The sequence below is a fragment of the Dunckerocampus dactyliophorus genome, chromosome 16 (assembly GCF_027744805.1).
Source record: "Dunckerocampus dactyliophorus isolate RoL2022-P2 chromosome 16, RoL_Ddac_1.1, whole genome shotgun sequence".
In the NCBI taxonomy this organism is placed as follows: Eukaryota; Metazoa; Chordata; class Actinopteri; order Syngnathiformes; family Syngnathidae; genus Dunckerocampus; species Dunckerocampus dactyliophorus.
The window spans coordinates 15,075,764-15,100,959 of NC_072834.1; the positions used below are offsets into that span (position 1 = coordinate 15,075,764).

Sequence of the window (25,196 nt, forward strand, 5' to 3'; positions counted from 1 at the left end):
AAAGACTTGGGGAAGATAGGATGACAAATTGAATTGATTCTTTGCATCACTGGCAACCTACTTGGTGTGAAAGCAAACTCCCTGCGATGATCATTGTAATCCGGAAGGTTCCCTGCTGGTTGGACGAGCCGCCATCGTCCCACATGACCCTCTTTTTTTGTCTTTTTTTTTACAGTTAGATCTGAAATCAGAAGGACTCTAACGAGAATGAAAGTGTTCGCCCCCGAGGAGCAATTATCCAATTAGAAAGCCTGATGTGAGTGTCAGGCCCCAATGAAAGAAAAACAAGTCAGAGGAAGTTAAAGACTTGGCCGGCGGTGGAAAAAGGAGCTGCTGCATAAACTGTGATTTAACAGGTGCTTTAAGAACAGGAAATTCTTTTTTTGGAGTCAGATATTGGAAATGTACTCGTTCGATGTGAATCATCTTCCAAGAATGGGCTTTTTTAAAGACATGAAGGCTATCACGGCTCCGCAAATTTGCGCATTTTTATTAAAATGATAATTTTTTTTGTTGGAAAATAGGCAGTTTTTTTCTACAGAAAACACATCTCATTCACCATAAGTGGGAAATCATTTATTCTGTAAATGCTTGATAATTCAGCTCAGATGTACGACATACACGTACCACTGTTTAAAAACGCCCACCTTCACTATTTTTGACATGTTTATGTCTGTACGCATAACCGACAATATTTTTTTCCTCAAGCATTGAGATTTTTCACGTTGTTCAGTGGTCCATGAACGCACCATAGTTGCCGTGAGATGCAAAAGTGAAACATATACAGGAGAGCCCCGCTTTTTTTCCTTTGGACCATCAGTAAATGGCGAAAATCTGTGAGTAACTCATACGCTCATAAAAATGTTTCTCGTTTTGTTTGACGGCCCCTAAACGCACCATGGTTATGTGCCTGACGCCCAGGCATCTTACATTATCATGCATTAGTGGTGTGTACTTACATTTAATACTTTGAATGTGTTTAATTTAAAGTGTGTGAGGCATATTTAGGGCTTTAGCGGAGTGAGCTGCGTGTCAAAAATAGACATTTTTATGGGTGCATCAATTATTCTTTGTTATTCACCATTCTCTGGTGGCCTTCTGCTTCACTTTTGCTGACTTTTCTGTGTGAGGAGTTTGTTCAGGGACCATCTGCAGTGTTGTAGCCTGAAAGAGTGCAGCATTTCCAGTGTATTGTCATGCAAATTAGCAGAGCAACAAAACAATGCAATGTGTCCCCCATCTCTGATAAGCAAAAAACACCGATCCTCTTTTTCCAGTGCTTGTAAAAAGTAGAGAACATAAAAGGCAGCTGTGTACAAACACACCATGACGATCAGCAGGCGCTACTTTGTGGAGTGTTATTGTGTTATTGGCTAATCAATACAATTCATTACCTTGTTTGGCTGCACGCTAGCTCCTCATCACTTTGTGTGTGTGTGTGTGTGTGTGTGCGTGCGTGTGTGTGATATGACCTTTAACCCCCTGCGCCATGCATTCATTGAGCATGTTCTCCATTCAATTTGCTAACTGCAAACTTTCTTTCTCCTTATTGACACTGATGCTAACGAACCATCCTTTATCTGGACGTCGCTCGACAGCTGACCCATGCTTGACTTGCGGTTCAGGCCCGGGTCAGTTTGTGTGTGTATGTGTGTGTGTGGTGGTGGTGGTGGGGGGGTAATAATCCAGTTATCCACGTCGCCTCCTAACTGCACAATCAACTTAGCTCCTTTTTTAAAACGAGGTGGTCCAAAATGAACTGCTTCATTAGCTGCTCGTGGCTCGCCGTGCACATGACCTCGTCCAAGGACGTCCACCGCTTCAGCGAGACGGACGCGCAAGTTTGCATTCACTGCGACATCTTTCATCACGACACGGATGATTTGACTCCATTATGTCCCAGCATTGTTGTCTCAGGCAGTTCCTCCTAGATTCTTGTGTTATATTATATAAGTCAGGCTAGACACCATGAGGCGGGAGAATAATGTGACTTCTGCCAGCCAATCAGCAACCAAATGCAATACTGTAATAATAATAATAATAATAATAATGACAATAATAATAATAACAATTCTGAGGATTTTCAGTGAAAATACTGGTTAAATAAATTTAAACAAATGAGCATTTTTTTGATGAAAAAGAAATATACAAAAATAACTAATAAAAATGACGAAAAATAATCAAATATTTAATTAATTTTTAATACTGCAAAAGTATACCAAAAAATAAATACATAAAAAATTAAAACATATATGTAAAAATCAAAATATATTAATTAACTTATATTCTATTCTATTAATATAAAATATATTAAATATATATTAATAACATATATAAATGTTTAGATGACAAAAAATTATAACATTTTTAATTAATTTTAATACTAATAAAAATACTAAATAAATATTTCAAAATAAATAAATTACAAAGTTATTAATAATAAATAAATACAAATATAAATTTTTCTGAAGCTACAATTTGTACGTTTGCATCTCCATAAGTTAGCTTGCAACTGAAGTTACCATAAGTTAAACTTTATACTTACTTAGCTCCGTCATGTTACCTCTTATTGTTTTGTCGGAGTTAAACACGGTGTTGTCGTGAATGCTTCAGAATATCCCCACATAGAAAAGCACCTACTGTATGTGTGCTGTTGATCCAGCCAACAATACAACCTTTAGTTGAATTATCTTGAGTAGTTGTGGTAAATTGCGCAGGAATAAACCTCGCTAGCAGCGCACGCTAATAGCCACATGTTCGCTTCGTTGCTTGCTAGCGTCACTTTTGGACCGTGTTGTGTAGTTTATTTGAATGATTTGACTTGTATATAGCATGTTTGTGGTCTCTTAGATTTATTAGAGGGTTTGCTAGCTAGCCTCCCTGTTTGGTCTGTGCTTGGTGGTTCTGCCATTAGCGGGAGAATAAGCATATAATCATATGATAAGAGGAGCACGTACAAAAATAAGGCCTTGTGAGAGATATAATGACAGTGTTACACAGCCACTCATTTGTGCAGGAGGCTGATTTTTAAAGCCGCACTTTGACCTTGTGGTCGGGTGGAGGACGGGGGGGTGGATGCCAGCGCTATCTTTGCCTCTTTTTAAATTGGAGGAGGCAGAGGTCGCCAACTGTTTGACCTCAGGAGGTACTTGTCGAAGAGGAAGTTGACATTTAGGCAAGGGATCAGGTGTTGAAAACACAAAAGGAAGGACTGCGCTTGGGGCGCTTGCTTTTTCTTCTCCTACGCTGGTCGCCATGCGAGGGATGACGTCATTGGTAAGTGCTACAATCTTTTGGTGATGCCAAGATAGTCATTCACAGCTGTGCAAATTTGCTGACCTGGTCAAGAAATTCTTATTTTTCTCCAAAAATAAGACGTTTTCACCGTAAATTGGTAATCATTTATAAATGGGTGACAATACAGGTAAAATGTACAGCACCATTTTTACATGTTCAAATCTTTATACGTCACTGAAAATGTTTTTTTCTCATGTATCGAGATTTTGCAGTTTGTTCGGAGGTCCTTGAACGCACCATAGTTGCTGTCAGAGGCAAAAGTGACTACACCTTGACTCTGATTCCATCTGTTCATCAATCATCTTACGTTATTATTGTACGAAAACGGAGACGGTGGATAAACATTGAGGAACCATTTTGGGCAAAATCTTCACACAAAAACCAATTAATACAAAAACCGGGACGTACCAAAACCGAGGTTAATAGTTTGATCCCGGTGAGAAAGGACGCCACTATTTTGCTGTGTATTTCTTGCATTACTTGAGGATCGGTGTGTGAAAAGAAAGTGTCCCACATGGCTGCGTATGGTTTGAACGTAACATGACAGTGAAATGTAAATGTTTATTACACAGAAAATAACATTTCCAAAACTGCAGTGGACGAACAGAAACATGAACAAAAAAAAGCTTTCATTGTCAGCGACATCGGATTGACAGACTTGTGGTTTGCTTTGAATTGGACGCGTGTTAGCGTCCAATCCAGCTGTGTTGTCTTTCGAAACGCTAACATTTTGACTCCTGTAATGCACACGACCGCAGCAATGATGTAAGCATTTTTTTTCTTTATATGCGTGTTTTCTTTGAGGTCAGTTGTTCTTGGAGGGGGAAAGGATATACATATTTATTTTTGTCTTTTCACTTAAAAAAACTAAATTTGAATGCAACGGGAGCCGCAAGAGCCCAACAGAACCGAGCCGCTTTGGCACCGTGCAAACCGGCAAGCAAGCTTACGTCTTTGAGTGTCTTCTAGCATCCTTTTCTTGTCATTTTAAATGCACATTTGTACATAAAAAGCTCATTGTCGCAGAACCACACTGACAGTAATAGGTTGAAAGCGCACAGGGTTATTAAAGCGCTATGTTCTGACATCCTCTTTTATCATAATGGTCAAAAAAAAAATACAACAAGAGGCGCTACATTTAGAAGGCAAGGTGCTAGCTTAGACGCCATGATAAGTGCACAGGTGTGCTTTAGACTTCCCACAATAAAAGGCCACTCTGAAATGTGCAGTTTTGTTTTATTGGGGGGGGTTAGGGTTACCGATCACCCACACGACGCCACACATGCTGTCTTCCATCTGCCCTGGACAGCGTACACCAGGATTCATCCGTGAAGAGTTAATCTCATTAAAAATGGGAGCAAAAACAAAAGTGTTGCGTTTATATTTTTTTTAAGTGTATATATATATATATATATATATATATATATATATATTTTAAAGAGCACCGCTAATGGCGATCCCTACAAATGAACAGATATCATTTGTGCTTTTTTCCAACTCAAAAAACACTCATATAAACAACTTAGGTGTGTAACACAGTACAGTTGTCCCTCGTTTATAGTGGTTCATTGGTTCCAGACCCGACGACGATAAATTAATTTCAGGGATATTCAAAATAATATGTTAAAAATAGAATATTTATATAGTGGTCATAGTAGTTAGAGCATAGAAAACCTGTTTCTGACTTTCTAAATACAGTTTTTAACATTATTAGAGCCCTGTAGACATGAAATAACCTATAGTCACCTTTACTACGGACGTCCGGTATTGGCGTTTTAGCCGATATCCGATATGCTGATATTGTCCAACTCTCATTTTTCAGTACCGATTTGCGATTGGCTGGCGACTAGTCCAGGGTGTACCCCGCATGTCGCCCGAAGTCAGCTGGGATAGGCTCCAGCATGCCCCCGCGACCCTAAAGAGGAGAAGCGGTATAGAAAATGGATGGATGGATGGATTTCAACTGATACCGATATTTGTAACATCACATATCTCCTGTCGTGGAATGAACGCCGCCGCCACGAGTCGCTGCATTTCAAGCAGCTCTGTTTGTTTATTCAAGCACATTTTTACGTGCCATGAGAGCGATGTCCCGAATCGGTGTGATTCCCTGTTTACCCATTGAGGTAAAGAAGCCGTATCGAGGCAGCAGAGCCGGGGCTAAGCTGGAAGTCATGCGGTTAGCAAGGAAGTGGAGATTCAACTTCTATTATCATGGGAAACGTGAATTCACCACGATCGTGGCAAGAACGTCAAGTCCTTCAGGGAGTGCAGCTTATTTGTGCTTCACTGAATGGCTAACAGCTAGCGTCCCAGATGCTAACGTGACTTCAGGACAGCCAGAGCGGACAAGGACACAAGAGCCTGTGAAAGCACAAACGAGGTGGTCTTGCACTGTATGTATGTTAACAAACTGTGGTGTCATCCTGGGCATGTGAACATTAAAATGCACATCTACACAGCATTTAAAGCATTTGTTTTTCATTATCGGGAAAAAAACACATGCCGATATCTACTGATATCACATTTTTATGCCAATATCAGGCCGATAATATCGGTGGGCCAATAATATTGGTGGGCCGATATTATCGGACATCCCTAACCTTTACACTGCTATTATTCTTTGCTGCGGGCACTCAAGACGGCCACTAGCGGCAAGCTAGTGAGCTAAGCTTTTTGGTGTCATTACTGCTGCCGAGTGACCAGAATACTACATAGCACTTGTATTTTGATATGTTTTGACTCATAATAGACCATACAGTCTCCCATGAAACAGCAATCATTTATGAATTAATTAATTTCTGAAAAACTGCAATATAGGGAGGGAACCATAATCAAACCGCAATATTGAGTGGGACGACTATGCCTTTATTGATTTTGTGTCATAACTCCTCCATTGTATTCACTAAAGACCGCACATTAAGCAAGGAAAATGTCTGGTAAGGAGAATCTGTGCGGTGTGCTAGCTTGGTTTTTAGCTCGTATTCCTCTGGGACTTCCTCGCCTTTGTTTATGTTCTCGACGGTGCTTGCAAGCACTTTTGAAACACTGAAGGATGCATTGTACAGGGTACATTTTGTACATTGAAGATGCTAAAAGCCATCCAGTGTAGATCAATATATGCTAAGCTATCTGAACTAATCTTAGCTTTCTGTTATAGCTGACAAAGCAAATTAGTGTCATACCTAATAATATCCATCCATATTCTATGCCGCTTATCCTCACTATCCTCACCAGCCAATCACGATGCACAATTAAAAATCTATTTATTTTATTTCTACAATATGCTGAGGGACAATAAAAAAACGATTTGTGGGCTGCAAATGACCCCTGGGTTGAAATTTGGACACCCCCTGGCATAAGCAAAAGAACAAGAGTCGCTACAATTAGAACGCGAGGTGCTAGCTTATGGCCGACAAGTCCTTCACTCAGTTTGACTTCAGAGTAACTCATTCATATTCTAAATAATATTTTTGACATAATAATCAAAAATCAAAAGTGGTCTTGTCATCTGTAAGTCAAATGTTTATTTACAATTACTAATATACTACAAATTAGCATGCTTAGGCTAACCCAACCACAACAACATGTGCTTTGAGACTATGTTGGTTGAACTACTATTCTGATTTAGCGCCATGAGAGAGTCAAAATATTAGAAACAGTACAAACATAAACATATTTGTCCTCTGCCGTCACTTTGTTTGCATGCAGCTGCAATGTAAAAATGTCAAATTCTAAACACTAACCTTCTAACTCAAACGCTGCATTTAAACCTTAAACAGCACTCTCACCGTCCAACATGCAAGAGAGTACAACAATCCTGTGGCATTCCAAGAAAAACAGATTCCTCGCTCTCTCCGCTTCCTGGCCATGTTTTTATTGGATAAACCACCATAGCGCTAAAAGTGAAAATACTCCGTATGCATGCGAACATGCTGCTCCTCTGCATACCAGCATTTGCATTTGAAAAGAAGGGATATTTTTCAGAAAATGAAAAAAAAATAAGGGAAATTGTGGTCTTTCCACGAGCACCCAAGAAAGATTATTTTACTGGCATGCTTTTATTTTGAAGGACCGGATGCGTAATGCCGATGTTGCCCGTGTGTTGCTGAGCTGACCGAAAGCTGAGCTGCAGAACCAGAGAGGAGGGTTTTTTTTCATGAAAGTTAAAAAATACAGGAAACTTTCCTGGGGAAAACGGGAGGGTTCACAGGTCGTCTGTGAACTACAGTATTGGGACAGTGACAGGAAGTCGCAGCTAGAACTACTTCCTCTTCAGGGGGGACTTTGTCCAAGATTTTGGATCCTGTTCTAGTTCTTCCGCACAAAACTCCTCCAAACGTGCCTTATGGGGTTCGGGTGTTCCCACAAAGCAAAAATTGTCACAACGTTGAACTGCTATAAATATTCAGCATGGAGTTAAAATGTGAGAAATGATTAAAGCAGCTGTCAGTCACGGCCGCAGGATTCAAACCCACGCACACAAGCTCACATGTGGCGGAGTTAAAAGGATCCACGGGGCCGGCTTTGGGTCTTTTGATAGATACCATCTCCTCTATCGGCCTATCAGGCCTCAGAGTCCAGTGTGGTGATGTCATCGTCTATTGTGCCCCCCCCCAAACATCCACTCACCCTTTTCTACTCAGACCTTCTCGGTGCGTGGAACAAAAGACGCGTACATCTTCACATCACGCCACTGGAGACGTGTTCTAGATACTTTCGTTGCGCGCTAGCATGGCACACACGCCACACCGCATTGTTGTTGTCATGCAACACACACCATCGTGTCCTACTTTGACGTGGAAGCTCAGAAGAAGAAGAATACACACAGGAAGTTCACATTGTGTTATGGTATCAACAGCGCTTCACTTCTTTTTTCACTTGTGTGGTGGTCAGAAATGTTACGGCATTGATGTTTGTCGTTAAAGTTAAGTGTGGATTGTTTCTATGTTGTAATGTGAACGGCGGGTAACTTCTTTTTACACTTGTATGACGTTTAGAAATGAATAGCTGGGAATTTGCATTAATTAGGGTTAAAACTTTATTGTTTTGGGCCCTTGTTATTAACAGTGCTCAACTTCTTTTTACACTTTTGTGACAGAAATGTCAACAAGTGACGTGAATTTGTGTCATGCCTTCGTCATTAACACTAAGACTGAGGGTCTTATTGTTTTTGTGTCTTATTGTTGTTATCAGTGGTTAACTTGGTTAACTAATATGACCTGCTCTGTATTAAATATAAAATCCATATGTGAAAGAAGGAAAAACAGGGTCGACTCGGGCGAACCAGGAAGTTGAGTTGGTGTTATTTCCTGTCATTATGTGCATGAATAACATTCGCATGCTGCTTTTTCCCAAATATAGTAATCGTCGTTCTCTTTGCCCCACCACCCAGTTTTTTTTATTTTAAATCTCTCATCCCTCTTCCTCGCAGCAGCCAGAAATTCCCATAATCATTTCCAGCTGTGAACGCCACATGAAAGACGTGAAGCGCTTGCCGTAATTGGCTGCTGAAAGGAGAGGAGGGGGGAGATTCTCCAAAGACAGCAGGAGTGGGGGGAGGGTGGCAAAGAAGACTGGAGATGTGAGGAGGAGGAGGAGGGAGACGAAGGTCCCCCCCCCCCATCCTCGTCCAAGGTCTCACGTTATCATCTGTCCTGCCTTTTGTCTCTTGGCCAAAATAACCCCCCCACCCCGCACCGTCGTCCTCGCTATGCTCCATAGATCTTCATTTTGGAATTGATTTGGAGACTTGGGAAGGTCCTTGGAGAAAAGACGAAAGTGTTGAGTGGAAAAAGAAGACAAGCAGTAAAAACAGCAAACGGTGTTTTTGCAATAAATCCTCACGTCTTTTATACGCATTACTCCTTTATTTCTTCTTCCATGCGTCTTTCATTCGCACCTGGCTTCCCACTCACATTGCTGTTGTTTCATCCTCGAAATCAGGGGTGTCCAAACTTTTTCCAGCGAGGGCCACATATTGAAAAATGAAAAGATGCAAGGGCCACTTCTATATTTTGTAAAGCAACACATGTACAGTAGATATGCTGAGAGTTTACATATATTTCAAGAACAAACTGAATCTCAGCTTTATGAAAAAGCCTGTCTTTACTTTTTCCCTTTTTTCCCCATTTGTGCTTTTTTTTTTATTTTCGAAATATTTCAATGTTCTCCTTAAATAATCTTTATGTAGTTACCTCTCGTAATACTATGACTTTATTCCCATAAAATTATAATTATAACTTTTTCCCCAACCTAATTTTCCCTTTATTTTGTTTTGTTTCTCATATTAGGACTTAAAAAAAACATATTTAACTTTATGCTACAAAAATTGCATTATTTTTCCTTGACTTTATTCTCGTAAAATTGTGACTTTTTTTCTTGTTATTTTTTCTTAATAGTTTGACTTTATTCTCATAAAATGACAGTTGTTTTTTTCCCATTTCCATTTGTGCTGTTTAAACGTTCCAACTATTTCAACATTTTCTTGTAAATTTCCTTCTTGTAATTATGACTTTATTCACATAATATTTTGGGTGTAATTCTCGTAACGATACAACTTTTTCCACAACCTAATATTCCAAAAATCACAACTTTATCCGTTGTTTGGTTTATTTTTCATTGGTTTTAATGTTGAGAAATGTGGGAGGAGTCGGCAGTGTTAAGGAGGAATAAGAAGAACAAGTAGTAGAGGACTAAACAAATAAAAAATGGTGTGGTGGTGTGACTGCTTCTTAGCATTCACACAAGAAAACATGGGTGCAGACTAGGGGTGTCACAAGGCACATACGGGACGATGCACGATATCGGGTCTACAAGAACAAGACGAGACGAGATAAGAAAAGTACAATGAACAAATATAAAAAATATGTGACAATATATTGCAATCTACTAATTAAATTTCGACTACGTTCCACTCTTCTGTGCTCTGTGTGTGTGAAACACCCACCGAGACAGAGAGACTGTGTGACTGACAAAAGGGCTCACCCGTTCATGCCGTTGTTCTATGGAACAAACACGCCAAGGTGCTGAAACCAATGCACAGAGTCAACTTTCCTCCCGCCCGTTTGGAGGCGAGAGGCGAGGACACCAGACATGCATGCACATGGCAATATATTGCGGCAAAATTATCAAGTTCATTTTCATTTATTGTGTGATTAATTCGTTCATTTATTATTATCCCAGGCCTAGCGCCCGCAAGAGATTTTTCTGAATGACAAATCTTTCATTTCGTGAGATCTTGTGACACTCCTATTGCAGACATCATCAGGTGCGCCTGTCCCACGCACGCTCTTATATCACCGGTTGTTGTTCGTTGTTTTTTGGGGCTGTGTTGCACTTTGCACTTTTTGTAGCCGTAAAAAAAAGTACCGCACAAATAAATCTTTATGTACATAAAAGCTTAAGCCGAGAGCTTGTTGCTTAGATTGATGTTGCGTGTGCACATGGTGTGCAGATGTTTGTGTGAGGAGATGATGTTGCTGATACAGTTCATGCTGATTTCTTGTTTTTCCGTGCAGATAGAGTAAAAGCCGGTATACAGCTGCAACGCTGAGGAGGAAACAGTACATCTGTGAAAGGATGATAATTAGCCGCATTCCTCTCGCGTGCGCTTTAGCTTGCTGACAAACACATGAAAGGCTGCTTTTAAATCATCACTTCATGCCCATAAATGCACTAGACTACCTCATGGTTCACCACAGGGTTCCACATCACGTTTGACCACCCTGAAAAGTTTTGACGTTAAAAAGTCGCTGTCCGAGATTGTGAAACTTGCACGCAGGTTGCAGTGGAAAGGCTCACAAAATACAAAACACTTCCAGCTGATCGACCAGAAACTTTACAAGACTTCAAGCCTGTTTGGACAATTGTATGCTTTCAACTTTGTGGAAACACTTGCAGGAACGTCTGGTAACTCACAAAGGGATGAGTTTGGTGTGAAAGAACTGTGTCAGAACTGTGTCACATGGAACACTTCCATCACTACACTTCAATAAGCGGTGACAGGTTCAGAGGAGGCATGGTGTACGGAAATAAGTACTCTGTGTACTTTGTGTACTGAGTGTGCACATTTTCACAGTAAAGTACAAGTAATAAAAGCAATAAAATTTGAAAATAAATAATAACCTAAAATAAATACTAATATTTGTCCATTATACTATACTATTATAAATATATTTTCTGTATGATTTCAATGGTTTTTGTATGAATCCAATCGTAGTAAAAATTTGCTGAATTTGCAGATTTCCTAATCAAAGTCAAGGCAGAAACAAAAGGTGAGGCCACTGTGAGCGTGGCTTCTCGGCTTATTGTGAAGCCCCTCCTACTGTCTGAGTGCCCACTAGTTGGCTCGTGGCGCCTGCTAGTTTGTGTTTGTCACATGTCCCCAATAATATGATGTTGCAGAAACATTTATTATAGGCCGTGACTTCCTACATCCAGTGTAATGTCTTTAATGTAATTGTGACGTCATTGTTCTCGCTAATCAGACAATAAAATACACAGAAATGTTATACGGGAGGCACTTGCTGTACCGCTGCTTCCTGAAAGCGTGGGAGTGTGTGTGATCTGGAAGGTGCAAATCAAATTCATTCAATATACTGTATATTTATGCTTTGCTGAATGAATAAATTAATTTGACTGCCAAAATGGACGATTATATAGCCAAGCTCACCAGGAGGTGATCAGACTTTTACAACAAAGTATCTGAACTTTCCTTGGAGAAGGAAAGGCTGCATGTACTTCATATACAAATAAAAGGTGAGAACACAAATGTTTTTCAGTTTATAGAAAAATTTAAATAAATGGGTTGAAGAAGCATCTGAAAACATTTTTAAAATATTTTTTTAACCAAATAAATTTTTCTCCTCTTATTTTGGTTATCTTCCAAAGAAGTCAGTGCCTCACCAGCCATGAACCTCACAACACGTCACTGTCAAGAAGTATACTTACACTGTACAGTATAGTGTAAGTATAGCTTAATTTCCTGAGTGGGCACATTTTGACAGTGCACTTACCAAAAATGAGGATCGCAACATTTACCCACTTAATTTTCTTATTCTCTCCTTTTTAATGGTGAATTGCAACCACTCACTATTTGGATCACCGCATAAAATATGTGCCAGCTGTTTCCCCCCCTTCTCCGTTGTACAATAATTAAAGATGACCTTGTTATGACTGTTTTTTGTTTATGGTAGTCCCTCCCTTTCCACAACATAGCCAAGATGGCGACAACTGAAGGTGGTAAGTGTCCAGCACTGCACACCGTTTTGAGTGGAACATCTGGCTACTGACAGTTTACTGCATTTTGCTGTACTTCTCTGTGTGAATGTACTTATGCACTCACAAGACCTTGGCTGTGTCTCAAATGGAATACTTTTGTCGGTACACTTCCGTCAGTAAGTGCACTGTGTACTCTGTGTACAGAAATAAGTACACTGCGTACACTGTGTACTTGGTTCCTGAGTGGGCACATTTTGCAAATTGAGACACAGCTTTACACCACAACAAGCACTCCAACCCTAAAATGCTAACATGTCAGTGATCATTGACCCCGATGTAATTTGTACACGCAACCTTCTGATCTGGAGTCAGACGTGCTATTGTTGTGGCACAAGGTCCTTGAGGCTATCATGTACCTTTGGAAAAAACTGGATCTTCAACTTGACATCATAAATGGATCACAAATCCCACAAATCTTGTAGAAAGTCCTCCCAGAAGATTAGTTGTCATGTGGGTTCAGCGAAACACCCCATGAGGCGGTTGTCCCACTATTTTAGTCACTTGAACATGCACGGTGTTTGGATGTAAAGTTGATGTTAGCATGTCCTGCTAATTAGATTTTGCGTAAAGGACACAGGAGTGGTCATGGCAATGCCATCAGCGCAGGTGGTTAATCCACATGCACGTAGCCACACATGATCCTGTAGATCCCATATGATAGCCCCACCACTGTCCCGCCACTGACAACCGAATCAGAGTCAGCCAAGATGCTTCTGAGTGATAACGAAGGCGAGCTGGTGGGACATGACAGGCACGTCTGGCCAAGGCATGTCCAATGCTTGCTGATTATTTCAAACAAGAAAACTCCTGTTAAGATATAATAGCCACATTTGGGGAAACTGGAAGGCTATTTCAAGGAAAAACTCTTAAATGTCCATGTGATGGTCGCTACATGCCTGGCCGACTTCAATGTAGTGGTCAAAGGTGAGGTGGAAGGGCTCAGTCTGCTTGTCTTCTCTGGAGGAGGGAGTCTTTTGTGTGTGTGTGTGTGTGTTAGTCTCTGTGCTTGTCAAAAAACACTTTGTCACTTGACCCCTCAGAACCCATTTAAGTGTCTCTGTTAACCCCTGAACCTGGTCCACAACCCCAAAGGCCGTCTGGTGCCTCCTTCTCTCACCACCTTTCCTTGTCTCTTCTGCGATTTTGACTTTCAACAATGCAACCATAGAATAAACTAGAATTCCACTCAGCAGACGCAGCAGCCATATGATCCAAAATATCCATCTGCTGGATCTGGTGGCTCACGACCCCACTTGTCCCCGATGCGTGTAGACCTTTATCTGTGTAACGGATGCCAGCTGATGCAGCTGTGCAAGAGTATGTTGGTAAACCTTAAGCCCTGAGCTTTAAGAGTTGCACTGGACATCGAGTTGAGAGTCCGGACTTTTAGCTTAATGGTTATCAGTCTCGATTCTCATTCTGTGGACCTGAGTGGAAAGCGGGAATGCTTGAAACAGTTCTCCTTCAACCCGTCCACCGCCTTTCTACAATGTTTAATAGAAATTGTGTCGTTTTTGCGTAATCCTGCAAGCTAACAGATCCTAACCTGTGGTGTTCGTCCTCTCGTTTCCTCTCCCCTCTCCTTGCCTCCTTATCCTGGCTGGTGGTGATGTATTCATTTTTATTAACTGTATATTTTTGGTGTCTGAACAAGAATGGCTGCTTTTGTAGCTCACTGTGGGTTGTAACAAGTAGTTTCTTGCCGTGAGGTGTTTGGACAAGTGCAGACATTTGGGCCCATGGATCTGAGTGTGTTATTGGACATTGCTGTGACAACAGCAAGACCCTCGGTTGGGATGTAACCTTGTGACACACTGGAGGGTGGGGTGTCTTCAGTACAGACCCACTAGCTTTATTAAAGAGCATCCTTTGGGAAGGTCTCACCTTGCATCTCTTCTTCTTCCAGGTGTCCGCCACAGATGATGACCGCGGATCCTTCGGCGCTGTGTCCTATGCCCTGACTTCCAGCTCTGGTGGGGCGCCACCCTCTCATTTCACCATTAACAAAGAGACTGGGCAGCTGTGCACCGGCACCACTTTGGACCGCGACGATGGACTGGACAAGTTTGACTTGACAGTCACTGCAACAGATGGGGTGAGAAGAAGTTTGGATGTCTAAATGACTCAAAATACTTCTTGTAAACCACAGCAGACCTCTGAGGAGACCAAAGAGACAAAGGTTGGCCTGGTGGGTGTGTGTCGCTTCTTGTGATCAAAGCTGTAGGCTGGAGACAAATGAAAAGAGATAAACGACCAATAAATGTCATCAAAAAGACATGTGGGCAGAAACAGAAACTAGGGAAATGTAGGGATGCATTCAAAGAGGAAATAGGATATATTGTTGGGAGTAATACTGCAATTACTTTTCATATGTCCAATGGAGAATGTATTTTTCTTAGGGATGTGATGGTACATGTATTCATAATCAGATATTCTAGTACGGAATATCTGGTACAACCGAAACGTCAAAATAAAACCTGGGCCGATGTAATTAAGTCATGAAATAATACTTAATACGAGCAGGATCTGAGAAAAACTAATGGGCAGCGTCTGCACTCAAGTATGCATCAGATTCTTTGGATTTGTTCTTTGCAAGGAACAAATCCTCCAGATAAGAACACTTTGGTGAAATCTTCATGAAAGAGGTCATAAGTAGGATTTGAAAATGTGTTCTGAAGTGCTGGTGAATGAGGACCAATTTAAACTTTATTGGTCTTGTAAAGCAAAGCCTGCAAATGCAGCCTAATGTGCAGCAAACTGGTCTCCTTCATGACATGCGACTGATTGGCCGCAGGTTTTATTTGGGGATTCTGTCAACTGGAGACACTTTTCTGGCATAGATTGCTGACATGCAATTGCAGCGTTGTTGCTCAAGCTGAAAACAAGTGGACTGCCGTCTGCATGCATGAAATAGGAGGCATAGGAGGATATTCTTTCACCGCAATCGTTCTTTCATGATCCTCCTCCCTGATTCTAGATAAGTTTTTTAATATTGGCGCGGCCCTGCTTGCTCAGCTCAAATCCTTTCTTCTGCCTTTTAAGGGAGGTCTGAGCTCAGCGGCCCGTGTCAGGGTGTCGGTGGCAGACATCAATGACAACCGGCCCTCCTTCTACCCGGTTCTATACACAGTCAGCCTCAGTGCTCACAGCGCCCCCGGCACCTCCGTCGTCAAGGTAACAGCCAATGATCCGGACGCCGGGGAAAACGGCCGGTTGACGTACCGCACAGTGGCTGGGGGAGGTTCTGCCTTCTTTACCCTCAACAAAGACACAGGTACACTCTTTTTTTTTTGCACCATTCAAAGTTGTGAAGGGTACCAGACCGGGGTTCCAAACCTTACTACCAGAGAACTGTACTGCTTGGTGGATGTTATCCCAATAATGTCACCTTCTGAAGAGTCATCATGTTTGTGGTCCACAGGCGTGATATCGCTCTCGCGCTCACTCCATGGAAAAGCCAACTCGGTCATCTCCATGGTGATATCGGCCCAGGACGGTGGCGGTCTGACAGCACCGGTCAACGCCAGGGTGAACGTGAGCGTGGTGGGGGGCTCAGTGTCCTCCCCCATGTTTGAGCAGGAACAATATTTCTTTACCGTCTCCGAGGAAGTCCTGAGGGGGACGGCGGTCGGCATGGTCCGCGCCACAACAAAGACGGGTCAGGAGACATGACTTTCAACTTTTAGTTTGGTCTCATGCGTTCTTCTCTAATCGTCTTTATCTCATTACTCCAGCTGCTTCGAAAGACATCTTCTACTCCATCTCCTCCGGAGATCCTGATGGTTACTTCACAGTAGACAGTGCATCCGGAACCATCCGCACCGCTCTTCCTCTGGACCACGAGACCTGCTCCAGACTTGACCTGGAGATTCAGGCACGCTTTGGCTCCCCTCCTGCCTTCGGGACCAGCCGTGTACACATAACCATCTCTGATGTCAACGATAACGCCCCCATCTTCCTACCTTCTTCGTCTGAGTCCCTCCTCCTGCCTGAGATCACCAAGATGGGCACCGTTATCTACCACATTCAGGCCTCAGACAAGGATTCTGGTCATAATGGTCAGCTCAGCTTTGACCTGGTGTCTGCTGGGGTTGCAGGCAGCAGCGGCCAGAGGACGTTTGGCGTGGACAGAGGCAGCGGGGAGGTGCGACTGATTGGGGGTCTGTCGTATGAAAGTGTCCCTCGCTACGACCTTCAGGTGGTGGCCAAAGATGGCGGAGCACCTCAGCTGAGTGCCACCTTCACACTAGTGGTTCACATCCAGGCACAGGACGCTCAAGGCCCCCACTTTGACACACTGACGTACCGCGTGGAATTAAAAGAGAACATGCCTCTCAACACGCGCTTCCTGCAGGTGCGAGCACTCAACAGAGAGTCATCTGGGAATGGAGGAAGCACTTCCTCCTCGTCCTCCATGTCCTACCGCCTTAGGCCCGACGGGGATACCGCCGGCTTTGGCATCATGCCAGATAGCGGTTGGCTGTTCGTGCGGAGCTCTCTGGACCGCGAGGTCAAGGACATGTACCTGCTGACGGTCCTGGCTACCTCGGGTCAGGGAGGGGCAGGAAGAACCGGCAGCGCCACAGTCAGAGTGACGGTGACGGACGAGAACGACAACTCCCCCAGGCTCAGCCAGGACAGGGTGTTCCTGGCGGTCCGGGAGAACCTGCTAGCAGGGACAGGCTTCGGTAGGGTGTCTGCGACAGACCGAGATGCGGGGCCAAACGCTCGACTCGCATACAGGCTACTGCACGCTGACAGACATTTCCAAGTCAACTCCCAGACAGGTGAAGATGGATGCTGAAAACACACTCCAGGTACTCTATGTTGTCATCACAGTTGTGGATCTTCTCTTGCAGGGGAGATCAGTACTCGCCTTGCCCTGGACAGGGAGCAGCAGTCCAGCTACCAGCTTGTTGTGGTGGTGCAGGACGGGGGCACGCCTCCACGCAGCGCCACCGGCACCGCTCACATCACCGTGCTGGACGACAATGACCACACCCCAACCTTCACACACGCCCGGCCAGACAGGGAGCTTATCTTTCATGTAAGAGGGTTCAAATTCTGCTTGTATTAGTTGTATATCTCTGTCTCCTAAAAGAAATGTTTGATTCTTTATTGTAGGTGAAGGAGGGGCTTTCCTCTGGGACCGTTTTAGGAACCGTGTCGGCTAAAGACCCTGATGAGGGAGAAAACGGTACCATCTACTACTCCCTATCAGGTAAGACTTACACCTACATTGCATATACACGAGTCTCCTAATTTGTGTCTGCAATGTAATTATGAGCTCAAGATGTTGCTTTTTGTAACAAAATTTCCTGCATGTTATACACGTACAGGAAATTGGACAGTAGGTGACTTAATAACATGATATAAAACACTTACACAATATAAAAGACTAAATAACACAATATCATTCTCATTGTCAACATAAGTATAATTAAAGTTGTGAGCAGTCCTCCCCCCAACCTGGGGTTCAAGCAAATAAGTGAACTTTTTTGTCATATCTTGTTACCACTGGGTGAGGCTGTGGCTAATTCAGGAATTGACCAATGCAGAAATTCAGGGTGTCATCCTCATTTTACACACCAATTATGACGATCCTTGTGGAGCTCAGTTATTAACGGTTACAGTTTTGTGGGGAATCTTCAGACTGACCATCAAGGTTTGCTGCCATGCCCCCCCCTCCCACATCCTATGATGTAGGCTAGGTTATCGTCTGTCTGTCTAGTATTCGTGATTTTGGTTTGGGCTCATTTGGTGAAAGTCCCCTTTAATTGTGTCATCCTAACTGTCATTTCTGCTGCATCCTCTCAAGGCTCCAGAGCCGAGCGCTTCGCCTTAAACCCAGCCAACGGGGAGCTTCGAACGGCAGCCCCTCTGAGATGGACGGAGAGGGCCGAGTACGCCTTGACCGTGACCGCCGCTGACCACGGAGTGCCGAGCCTCAGCTCCACCTGCCAGCTGCGGATACAAGTAATCACACATCTGTTGTCTCTGCAAAAAACACAGCCAGCGTCACTGCTGCCGCCTTTTTATAGTCTTTGCTGCTTCTGTTGTCAAAAGAATTGGAGAAGGAGGTCAATATGAGAAGCCTAACATCTCCAATCTCAGGAGTGTTTCCTGCCATGCAGGTTAGTAGAGTAACCAGAACCTGAGGTGAGGAACCCCAAGCTACAGGAGGCGGGGGCTGGTCTGGACTGAGTTATTGTGGTGAACTTCCAGCTGAAGGGTCAATCCCACACATCAACACACAATATCTGCTTTTCAGCCTTCTGGCACGCAGCCATTTAGACACAGCGGGACGATTAGCTGGGAGCAGTTTTTTGCTAATCTCAGGAGAAGGTGGCCGGGGGTGGCAGGGTTGTCTTGGATTCCCACCCCCCACCGTCTACCCTGCTGATGCGACAGAGGGATTAGACAGAGGAGAAACAGGCACCTCGCAATCAGACGCTCCCAGATGACATGTGATGAGAGCCAGCTGCAGCGCATAGCTCCGAGGGAGAAGGGAAAACGGTAGTAAGCACAGGCGCTCCGTATACTCAACAAGCCAGTCATACGCTAATGACACATTCAAACCCGTCAGGTCTCACATCAGACACACGGTTGTTATTGTAGCATACACTCTCTCTTCGGAAAAGCCGAGAAAAAGTAGTCTTGTAACATATGGTGCAATCTTTCCATCCACTTGACCTTATAGCTACTATTAGAGCATATTTGCGTTTTTGCCCAAAATTTATGTTGCATATACAGTATCATCAAGAACTGGCACATGCCCTGTGCCATACATTGTGGTTGTCTTTGACCATGCATATTGCTTTATGACAGGAGTGTCCAAACATTTTCCACATACATAAAAAATGTTGATACATTTTGATACAAAATAAGCAAACCAATCTACAGTACCAGTCAAAAGCTTGGAAACACCTTGTCTTTTGACAGCATGAGAAAGTGTCTCTAGACTTTTGACTGGTAGCCGTATGTCAATGTATGTTAACTATCTGAACAAAACATCCGCATCTCAGCTTTGTGTTAAAGGTGACAATGCAAACTAGTGTAATATCTAATAATACTGTATATCTCATTCAGAATACATTTTATTTTATTTTTTGAATATGTCATGGTCAAATTGTTACAGATACAGTCCCTGTTGAACATTTGGAGACGCGTTGTCATTTAATATAATGGGAAATTATCTTGAGACTTTTGACTGGTACTGTTTGTGTTTTAGCTCAATTATCACATTTCTACTTTGGATTGGAGCTCCTTCATTATTTTATAAAAGAAAAAAGGCCAATCAAGTAAGAATGTATTTACTGGAACCATTGCACGCAATGTCTTCATGGCGAGGGCGGGAGGGTCATTGTCTTCATAAGAACAGAACAGAACCAGACTGCAGCTCAAGGCTACTTTCAGGGCTGGTCTGGCCTGAGAGCTCATAGCTGCATGTTTTTCATAGTCCCTAAATAATCCAGATCCTAGACCAGATGCAAAACTGGCCTAAACACTTTACCTTCATCCTTGTGGAAATAAAGATGTTGTTGATCATGATGATGTACTGATTGGAGCAGCCAGTCATTGCGTGACAAATGCTGACATGGCTCGCTCTCCTTGTTTTTTTTCAGGTTCTGAGCGCTTCCAAGTCCACCCCTAAACCCAACGTGCTCTCCATGACCCTGAACACGGTGGAAGGCGCTCCCCCGGGCTCCATCATCGGCTCAGCCCGTTCCCATGACCTGCACGAAGCCGCCGTCCTGGAAGGCCAGGTCACCTACCTGGTGGTGGGAGGGACGGACCGGGACAGGACATTCATGGTGGACCATCTCAAGGGGGATGTGTACCTGGTGCAGGAGCTGGACTACGAGAAGGGGTCCAAATACACGCTGCACATCGAGGTGTCGGACTTCTCCCGCTCGTTTCCCAGCAGCCACCTGGTGAAGCTGACAATCAATGTGCAGGACAGCAATGACCATTCACCACAGTTTACAGAGGACCCAATAACCATCGTGATCCCTGAGAACCTCCATCCTGACTCCTCTATATACACCTTCCAGGCCGTGGACCAGGTATGACACAAGGACTCTTAATGGGTTTTTTGGGATTAAAGTGAACTCGTACGTCTTTGTCCAGGATGGTAGTGGCCCCAACAGCGAGCTGCGTTACTCCATCGAGCACAACTGGCCAGACGTTGACGACCTCCTGAAACTGGACCCCATCAGCGGCATTTTGACCCTAGGGCAGAAGTTAGACCATGAGTCCACGCCCTCTCTTTACCTGGTGGTGCGGGCCACAGACCAAGCAGCAGATCCTTCACAGAGGCGCTGGGGTTCGGTCACTGCACGAGTGTTTGTTACTGACGAAAATGACAACGCTCCCGTCTTCAGCTCGCCATCTGCTGTCAGCGTTATGGAGGACCAGCCTGTTGGGTAGGTGACGACACAACAGCCAAGAATCCAACTGTCATGTCATTCAATGCTGTTTTTCCGGCCAGCTTTGTGATTTTGTACGTGATGGCCCGAGACGCAGATGAAGGTGAAAATGGCAGAGTGTCGTACAGAATCCAGGCAGGAAACAGCGCAGGTCGCTTCAGCCTGAACCCAAACACAGGTGAGCCTCTGGAAGCAGGAGACAAAATGGCCCCAAGTTTTTAGTTTTTACTGTACTAATTTGTGCTTTTACTTATTATTTATTTAGTCTGTGAAGCACTTTGGAAACAGTGTTTATAAAATGTGCTATATAAAAAGTGGATTGGATTGGTTTGGAAAACAAAAAATGTAAAGCGCTTTGCTACCTTCAAGGTAAGTTACCTCATTCACTCAAGTATCTTACTAAAGGACACTTTCATATTCTTACGGGGGGACTGAGCATCGACACACAATCTTCATGTTGGGAGACGACCACTCTACCACCTCTATTGCCCCACCAGAAAAAGACAAAAAAGACTAAAAAATTACGCGTGAAGTGAACCTTGTGGAAACAATACATTGAATAAATCCTAATTCCACATCCAAAAGTGTGGTTTGAGTCAGATTTCCTGCAATCCTGTGTTGAATCATTCAACAGAGCACATGGACTTTCATGCTTTTTAGATAATCACAAAAGTTCCATAAGGCAGATTATTCACTCGAGAGCCATAAGCGCTAAAATACTCATAAGCCTATAAATTTATGCACTAGACGGGTTTTGAGGAGTAATATTTCACCCTTTTTCTTATTTTCTCCATGGATTCGTTCACAGGAACAGATCTTTATTTGGTTTAGGGAGGTGGCCAGCCGTCGACGCCTCACGCGTCAGCTCGTCACCATCACAGTAAAGCTGTAGGAGCGTGGTCAGGCCCGTCTGAGGCTGAGATTAGGGACTGCAAGGCAGTCACTTAATGCAGCTTCCAGATGCTTGCAAAGTCTTTTTGGGTGTGAGTTGTGTTCACTTGTGGTTTGTTTTCTCAGACTGTATTCAGCTTTAACGTTTAAAAAAAAAACAATTTTTTTTTTTTTAATATAAAGTCCCATTTTTAGTTGGATGTCAATTCTGATAGAGATTAATAATAGAATGAAAACAATAGTGGTGACATAAATAAGGAATGTAAATAAAACTTTTGTAATAGAAAATGAAATAAGATAAAATAGGTAGACAGATTAAAGACGAATGAATGAAGTTAATGCTTGACAGAATCCGACAGAAATGTTGTACAATTCATAAGTAAATGCTGAATGTAAAAGAAGCAGCAACCTGCTAATGATCAATGAATGAATTACATTGATTAATATTGCAGTAATTGGCACACAAGCTTCTGCTTTTGACATGAATAATAAATAATGAATAATTTATTATTAATGTTGTTGCTGCCATGTTCCTGTAATAAAAGCAGTTTTTTTGGTTCAATTGAAAGTAAATTATTATTACAGCAATCTAATTTAGTGGTATAAGTATTACAGGTGACAAAGTGTATTATTATTAGTAGTAGTATTAATATCAGCTTTTATTTTTATATAATGACAATTTGCTGTTTTTTCAGCTTTTGCTGGGGTTTTCTTTGTTTGTTTTCTTGTTTAATTGTGGCAAATGGCCCCTGGGGCACACTTTGGACAAAGCTGCCTTAAATGTTTTGATGCTCTGAGTCGAACTAGAAAGATGTTTTTTTGATGCTTGGAGACACTGCAATACTCAAAGACTAACAGGCATGAAATAAACCTGCGCTCTCTTTTAGTCTGATAAAACAAAGCTGGACTGAAGGTCTTCACTGCTTTTTTTCAACATTCTTGCACACAAATTACACATCATGCAAGCAATCGGAACACAGTCATAAACATAACTATTCCCATAAGAGATAAAAAGTGACATCATCTCCTCCCTTGCTGCTCTGCAGGCTCTCTGTCCATTCTGAAAGCCCTCGACCGAGAGGAACACGAGGTCTTCAATTTGACCATCGTGGCAGAGGATCACGGCATACCTGCACTCTCCACCTCCCAGGTGCTGTCCGTGCAGGTCATTGACGTGAACGACGAGTCTCCTGTATTCCAGAAGGCTGAGTTTGAGACTCACGTGCTGGAGAACCAAGGACCGGGCACCACGGTGCTGACGGTGGTTGCCACAGACAGAGATCAAGGTGAGGTGATTACTAAAATGTGTTACTACTTACTGTGTTACAGTGTTACGAAAAAAGGTAGCTCGTTTGTGTGCGCATTGTTTATTTATGTGTGTTCTCATGCAGGTTCTAACGGTCATGTGACCTTTGGGGGGGTGACAGAGGAAGGTTTTGTCATCAATCCTTCAACTGGTGTCATCACCACCACCAAGGAATTGGACAAAGAGCTTCGTGATCACTACACACTCACTGGTACTGCACTCATTTGACAACGCAACAAGCAGGTGTTCTGTTTCTAACGACGTCCTCTCTCCCTGCCAGTCTATGCACGCGACGGAGGCCTACCTCCTAACTTTGCCAAGGCGGTGGTCCGAGTGCAGGTGCAGGACGTGAACGACAATGCCCCAGTCTTTGCCAAGCCGTGGTACGGACTGGAGGTGCCAGAGAACCAGGCCCCCGTAGAGCTTTGTTTCCTCAAGGCCACAGACCCAGATTCTGGTACTGGCGGAGAGCTGGAGTACAGGATCACCGGTGAGAGCCGTTCCATGCATCTTAGCCAAGTATTTCATTACAATGGATTTAAAGGAGGACTTAGTTGGCTTGTATTGCTTTTGGCGTTGCTCTCAACGTATAAAGCACATCCACACATTCAACACAAGTCTGGCTCTTTTTCTTGTCTTACTTTAAAAAGAGTCTTCTGCTTCTCTGGCACCTTCTCCAACTTCTAAATTCAGAGCTGGCATAGTTAGCTAGCCCTCTTTCTCTAGTACTTCTACAAAACATTTTTCCATGCTTCCATCCAGCTGGAGATCCAGATGGGGATTTCCAGCTCCATGCCAGCATGGGAGTCCTGTCTACCTCACGGGGGCTGGATAGGGAGAAGAGGGCCGGGTACACCCTGGAGGTTGTGGCAGCAGACCAAGGCAGCCCCTCTCTCAGCACCATGGTCACGGTGGAGGTCAGAGTGATGGATGTCAACGACAACAGCCCTACGTTTGGCAGAAGTAGCTACACTGTTGATGTGTCAGAGGATGCCGCGGAGGGATCACAAGTCCTGACGGTAGGAAGACGCTGATCACGCACCTCTTTGCCATAGTCCTCCTTCTTCATCTAAGTAGCGTACTTAATGTGTCTCCAGGTGTTAGCAACAGACGCTGATGATGACCTGAACGGGAAAGTTCTGTATTTTCTAAGCCAGGAGGCACACGGAGCGTTCACAGTGGACGAGCACACCGGTAGCATTACCACATCCGCGCCTCTGGATCGTGAAAGACAGGCGTCGTACAGCTTCCAGGTCCTTGCTGTTGATCTTTCACCAGCGTCACCCAGGAACGCCTCTGCTCAGGTAAAAGCAGGAGAAGGTATCTGAAGTGATGCTGCGAAGCAAAGATCCTGACCCCACCTTGTCAACCTCCCCTTGCAGGTGACAATCACCATCACTGATGTAAACGACAACACGCCCGTCTTTATTCAGGATCCACTGGTCATTGAAGTGTCCAGCAGGCGGTCCCAGCACGTTCTGGCCACCATGAAGGCCGAGGACAAGGACTTTGGAGCAAACGGTTCTGTGTTTTATCGTTTTGCCGCGCCAGTGAAGGGATTCAGCATCAACTCTCTGACGGGGCAGATCCAGGCTACAGAGCCGCTGGAGACACTGTCCCAGGCCCAGAGGACGCTCATCGTGGAGGCAATGGACCAGGGCACACCTGCACAGTCGGCTCAGGGAGTGGTGGTGATCTACGTGAAGGAGGTCGAGTACAGTGGCATCCGCTTCTCCAGGAACGCACGAGACGTCAGCATACAGGAGAATGCTGCAAAAGGTCTGACGTTGTCTAATTAGCAACGTGAGGACGATTGTCTCAGCTGTTATCTGCTAAGATTTGTCTTTACTGCGCTGTCATAAAACAGGCACAGCAGTGGCTCAGGCTCAGGCTCAGTATCCAGACGGAACACGCAAGGGGATCAGCTACAGTATCTTCAGCGGAAACCGACAGCAGGCCTTCAGTATCAGCTCGTCCACAGGTGAACACTG

At 43.7% G+C, this 25,196-nt stretch overlaps 1 protein-coding gene across 1 annotated transcript in view; it reads left to right on the plus strand.

Annotated features, from left to right (window-relative positions):
• Positions 1-25,196, plus strand: part of LOC129169177 (protocadherin-16-like) — a 70,615-nt gene that overhangs the window by 38,958 nt on the left and 6,461 nt on the right. The window contains exons 5-21 of the mRNA XM_054755327.1: positions 14,486-14,674; positions 15,622-15,853; positions 16,001-16,237; positions 16,314-17,366; positions 17,439-17,626; positions 17,704-17,800; positions 18,398-18,555; positions 20,205-20,645; positions 20,710-21,005; positions 21,071-21,186; positions 22,946-23,185; positions 23,291-23,416; positions 23,486-23,695; positions 23,968-24,224; positions 24,303-24,509; positions 24,588-24,984; positions 25,073-25,186. Of these exons, the coding sequence (XP_054611302.1) occupies positions 14,486-14,674; positions 15,622-15,853; positions 16,001-16,237; positions 16,314-17,366; positions 17,439-17,626; positions 17,704-17,800; positions 18,398-18,555; positions 20,205-20,645; positions 20,710-21,005; positions 21,071-21,186; positions 22,946-23,185; positions 23,291-23,416; positions 23,486-23,695; positions 23,968-24,224; positions 24,303-24,509; positions 24,588-24,984; positions 25,073-25,186 (4,558 nt within the window). The remainder of the gene's footprint in view (positions 1-14,485; positions 14,675-15,621; positions 15,854-16,000; positions 16,238-16,313; positions 17,367-17,438; positions 17,627-17,703; positions 17,801-18,397; positions 18,556-20,204; positions 20,646-20,709; positions 21,006-21,070; positions 21,187-22,945; positions 23,186-23,290; positions 23,417-23,485; positions 23,696-23,967; positions 24,225-24,302; positions 24,510-24,587; positions 24,985-25,072; positions 25,187-25,196) is intronic.